At 54.0% G+C, this 4,915-nt stretch overlaps 1 protein-coding gene across 1 annotated transcript; it reads right to left on the bottom strand.

The window, feature by feature from the left end:
- Nucleotides 1-1,350: 1,350 nt before the first annotated feature.
- H310_12218 (hypothetical protein) lies at nucleotides 1,351-3,945 on the bottom strand (the record flags this gene model as incomplete). Its single annotated transcript, XM_008879208.1, has 5 exons — nucleotides 1,351-1,810; nucleotides 1,860-2,086; nucleotides 2,153-2,733; nucleotides 2,825-3,180; nucleotides 3,218-3,945. 5 exons carry the CDS (start codon nucleotides 3,943-3,945, stop codon nucleotides 1,351-1,353), a joined length of 2,352 nt encoding a protein of 783 aa, XP_008877430.1.
- Nucleotides 3,946-4,915: the final 970 nt, after the last annotated feature.

The following is a 4,915-nucleotide window of genomic DNA, read 5'->3' on the forward strand; positions in this document are numbered from 1 at the left end:
AGCTTGGACCAGCATAACGTGAGCGTGAAGACGTCGACCAGGAACAAACCCCGCTTGACTTGGATGGACGAGTTGAGGTGCCACTGAAGCCAGACGATATGCAAGTGCACGCGAGAGAATCTTGACTTCCACGGACATGAGAGCGATAGGTCGATAATTACCAGGATTGCCGCGATCATCGTCTTTGAATAGAAGCGCCACGGCACTTCGTCGCTGTTGGTGCAGCAGCTTCCCATGCTTGGTGAGTTGGTAGTTGAAAACCTTGACTAAGATCTTCGAGAACACATCGGGTGCGACTTGAAAGAAGCAAGCAGGCCAACCGTCAGGACCTGGCGACTTGTTGGGCTTCATAGTCTTGAGCGAGGCGCACAGTTCGGTGTCAGTGATCGGCTTGTCCAATTCCTCGCGCTGATCCGGTGTCAACCTTTTTGTGATGGCACGAAGCACAGCTCGGCGCTGGGTACGGTTGATTTGTCGTGATCCATTGATTGGCCTCGGCATGATAGACTTCCAATGGTCCAAACGCAGCTTGGACTGCGGCCTTGTCTGTCACAGTGACGCCATCAATAGTTGCCGTACAAATGGGCACCTTATAGCCACGCGGCCTTCGGAAGAAGTGTGATGTGCCACGCTCATTGACGTTGGCGTGGAAATCGAACTGTTGATCCATGAGAAGCAGCTCGTATTCAAACTTGGTCGTGTCATATGCCGCACGTGCTGCTGTGATACGACCGACCACGTCCTCGTCGTCTGCAGCGCTTTGTCGGGCAGCGAGCCACGCGAGCTTAAGTTGGTGGAGGGTGTCCTTCCAATGTTGCAGGTGATGCCGGTGGCACGTTTGCAGGCGCTTCTTCATTCGCTTCAGCCACCCATACCACATTGCCCCGTGGTTCAGGTTGTCGTCAACACACATTGCGTCGAGAAGGCGATTAGCCTCCACCTTGATTGCATTGACAATGTTCGGATTGGACAGAAGTTCCTTTGGCAGTCACCATTGTCCGCGGCATTGATCATGTGTACCATTCGAGAGGGTGAGCCGATGCTGGAGGTGATCGCCGCCGAAAACGTTTCTGGAATACTTGGCGTTCTTGTAGTATCTTGACATGAGGTCTTGATCGACGAAGATGTAGTCAAGCCTGCTGCATCGTCCAGGGCCACTGTACACGCGTTCGCGGGGGTGGTGAATTCGCCATGGATCCACAACACGCAGCGCAGTTAACCAAGCAAAGCATTCGGCCTACCCCGTGTTGCCATCGGCACGAGAGCGGCGTCAAAGGGCAGGTTGAAGTCTCCTCCCGCAAGATGGACACTGTCGAGTTCGAAATCACGAGGCAGAGCTTTGAAGAAGCTTCAGCGGAGATGGGGTAGCACAGGGGCGTGCACATTGTGGAAGTGCACTGGTTTGTCATGGCAATAGGTTCGAACCACCAGGTATCGGTCAGGGAGGTCAAGTTGGATGAGATGTTGGAGGCCATCGAAGCCAGGCATTGATGAGTGGAAGTACGAGGCAACACCACAGCTTCGGTGGTTGAGTGAATCCGAGCGCAGAGCCCGGTGGTCGTTGGTGAAGAGCTTGTACGCATCAGCACCAACTTCGTTGGAAAGATGGAACTTGAACGTGTCGAGATGTTTGCTGTTGTTGAGTTTGGCTTCTTGAAAGAGAACGCATTGGGTTGGTGAGTTGAGTCGCTGTGCCACCAGGTGTCCGTTTGCGTTCAGCCCATTGAGATTGCATGTGGTCAGTTCGAGAACGGGCGTTGTGTTAAAAAGACCATCAGCAATCACTTCAGCCAGACTGCGGTGGCACAGCCTGGGTCGTCACATCGCCAAAGGTGAGGCACTTGGTATCAGGGTCGAACACGATTTGGTTGGTGGCAGTGACGTCAAAGCAACCTTGCTCATGGAACTCCAGAATGGTGGAGAACGTGAGGCGCATACCGATGTCGTCGTCGCTATCACCGGAATACATGTCTTCCAAGCTTTCCCAGAGCATGGCGCCGAGATCAGTGTCCATGAGCAAGGCACCAATGGTTTCGGACGAGAGGCATCGGGAACCCTTGTGGGAAGCAATCGCTGTAACGGGGCACTAGGTGGAGGCGCTGATAGCAGCGTCACTTGTAAAATATATGGTTGCACGCGAGGCTAAAAGCACCTCAGTCAATGCCAAAACAGCTTCAACGTCAGTCCAGTGAAGCTCACGGTCGTCGCCATTAGCATCTGTGATTGCCATCGGCTTGGTCGCGGCAGCAAAGTCAGTATTGCTGAAGAGTGCGGTAGTGTGGCTGCTGGGTATGGGCTGACCAAAGGATGCCTTGTAGAGCTGGTCGAACGACATGGATCCGCCCCACGTGGCGCGGAACCAACGATGCAGCAGTCGTTGTCGCACAAAGTACTCGAACATTGGACGATCTTCCTTGAATAGTTGATGCACTTGAATCCCAAAGGCGACCGGATAGCGCTCAAGGCAGCTGCAGATCGAGTCGACACGTCCGTCGGCTACAAGGGAAGCCAAGTTGAACGAGGGTTTCGAGCATGCTTCGTTCAGTTGAGCTGGAAGTTGGTTTGCAGCTTCGATTGATTTGGCGTCAAGGACCGCCAGCTCTGCCAGGATGGCATCGAGGGAGCATTCAACTCGGACCGGGCGACTGCTCTCGATCTTCGTACCGCTTGTAAATTCGCCAGATGTCTTGAACACACAGTCGACCTCATGAACGGTGGTCTTGGGAGTGTACACTGTCACAGTCGTTTGTCCGTGAGAGAAGTCACAAGGAACAGGGGCGACGGAGATGCGTTCGTCCAGGGCAGCAAACATGTTGTCTGAGACCCAAGGACGATTCGGTGAGGGCTTCGTCCATCAGAGAGAGGTTGGCCTTGGAACGGACTGGCTTGACAGTAGTCCATTGAGACTCCGACACATGCGAGACCTTCGCCTTCTTCATCGGCTTGGGGTCCATTGAGGTATCACGGTGATCTTGACGCGACGCAGTGTTCCCGTACAGCCCATGCGTCAAAGCGACTTTGTCGAGGTCGATGCGAACCAATTGCTTGTCACGAAAGAACCACCCTTGACCATACACGCGGAGTCGGCGGTCGAGAAAGATAAATTCTTCAACCATGGGGCCATCACGGTGCAGGCTTGACGGGACGGTGTTGCCAAGAAAGTGCAGACGGTAGCAGGAACTAGCACGACCAGTAGTGGCAGACACCACTGGTATACGTCCCCCAGAGGAAGTGCGGCTCCAGGCGAGCCATGACGTCAAACAACAACCGCTCTTCAGCGACACCTTGAAGTCCTTGGGGGATGTCCAGGAAGAAGCCGTCGAGCACATGTGGGGATGTCATAGAGAATCCTTGTTTCGTTCCATTGCGGGCGACTTGGATATGCATGGTAACACCACGCAACTTGTTCAGGGCCGCTTTGGACGCAATTCCCCACTTGATAACGCGATTCGGCATGTCCTTTTCGCACTTTACAATGTCGGCCAAGGAAGTGTCGAGGCCGAGATCGCGGTTGCCGAAAAGAAGCGAAGCCATTGCCGTGTCCAGATCGATGTCCTTGGTGAGGGCCCCCGCAACCATGTGCAGCCATCCAACGACTTCGCGAGCAGAATGCTTTTGAATTGGCAACAAGTCGTTGAAGGTCAGTTGACCGGCAGCATGCTTTTCCAGGAGCGGGGCCAGTTCGTCCAAACTTGGTCGGTGATCGCCAATGTCCTTCAACTTTGTCTTGGAAGTCTTGGCTCGCTGTTGAGCTTGGAATGCCCACACATCCTCTGCAAGAACAGCCTTCGATGCAGCACGAGGACCGACAGCAGAGTCACCGTCTTGGCAGAAAGTTGGCACATGACGTTGGGAGCTGATAGTGGGCTGCTGGACGAGACCAGCACCCAAAACCACGGATTGATTCAAGTTGTTCGTAGCTCGCCCGGGCACGACGTGAGACATGTCTGTGCTTACCAGATCAGTGTCGAAATTTTCGGGCAGGAAATCCACTGCAGTTCGTCCACGACCATCACTCACGAACAAGCTTCCAGAACCTTCGAGATAATTCTTTGGGTCGTCGGGCAAGTCGGATTTGGAACGAGGGCGAAGACCATCACTCACAGTCGAGCTTTCAGCGTCTTCGAGAGAGTTCGCGAATTCTTCGGGCAAGATGGAGTGAGGAGCAGTGCTAGTTGGACGCGACAAATTTTCGTCGGATTCTTCTGGCCGCGCGCAGATGTCGACGGTACTTGAGGAACCGGAGAGAAGGAACAGGGGTTGGCTGCATGAGCAGAGGACACAGGGTGCAGCGAAACACGCGCCTTGAACGAAACAGGTCGAGGGGAGCGTTGAACACTATTCGCAGGCGGCACAGCGAGCGGTGCGTCAGCGTCCATTTCGACGTCATCGCTAATGTCGCCGTTGCTGGGAACGTTGTCCAAGTCGAGCTGGATGTCCATGTCAGCATCGGTCAAGTCAACGTGATGTTGGTCGACAGAAGCAACGAAGGCACGATAGATGTCTTTGCGGGTAGCACGGGTAGAAACCATGTTGTCAGAAAGCGTAGAGTGGTACTGCCGGGTAGCTGGCAAATTGGAGACTGTAAAGACGATCAGTGTCAAATAGGATATATTAGGCCTGGACCTAATACTAATGTTGCCCAAGTGGGCTCACCAAATTCCTAATGCCATTGCTGTTGCAGTGGTATTTCGGAGTGCACTGGATTGTGGAGGTATCAATAAATAGAGGTGGAGTACCGTGGGGGGGGTAAGGGTAAACGCTTGCACTGGAAGCGGGGTGGTCGGAATGTGAACGTTCTTGGAACCTTGCCGCGTAGGAGAGGGGCGACACGGGGACTTGTAAAAGTTGAACTTCACGAGTTGTCGTAGCCGCAGCACCGGTCGCATCGTCAACGCCTTGCCGGGTGTAAAGA

Source organism: Aphanomyces invadans, assembly GCF_000520115.1.
Source record: "Aphanomyces invadans strain NJM9701 unplaced genomic scaffold supercont1.37, whole genome shotgun sequence".
Lineage (NCBI taxonomy): Eukaryota > Oomycota > Saprolegniomycetes > Saprolegniales > Verrucalvaceae > Aphanomyces > Aphanomyces invadans.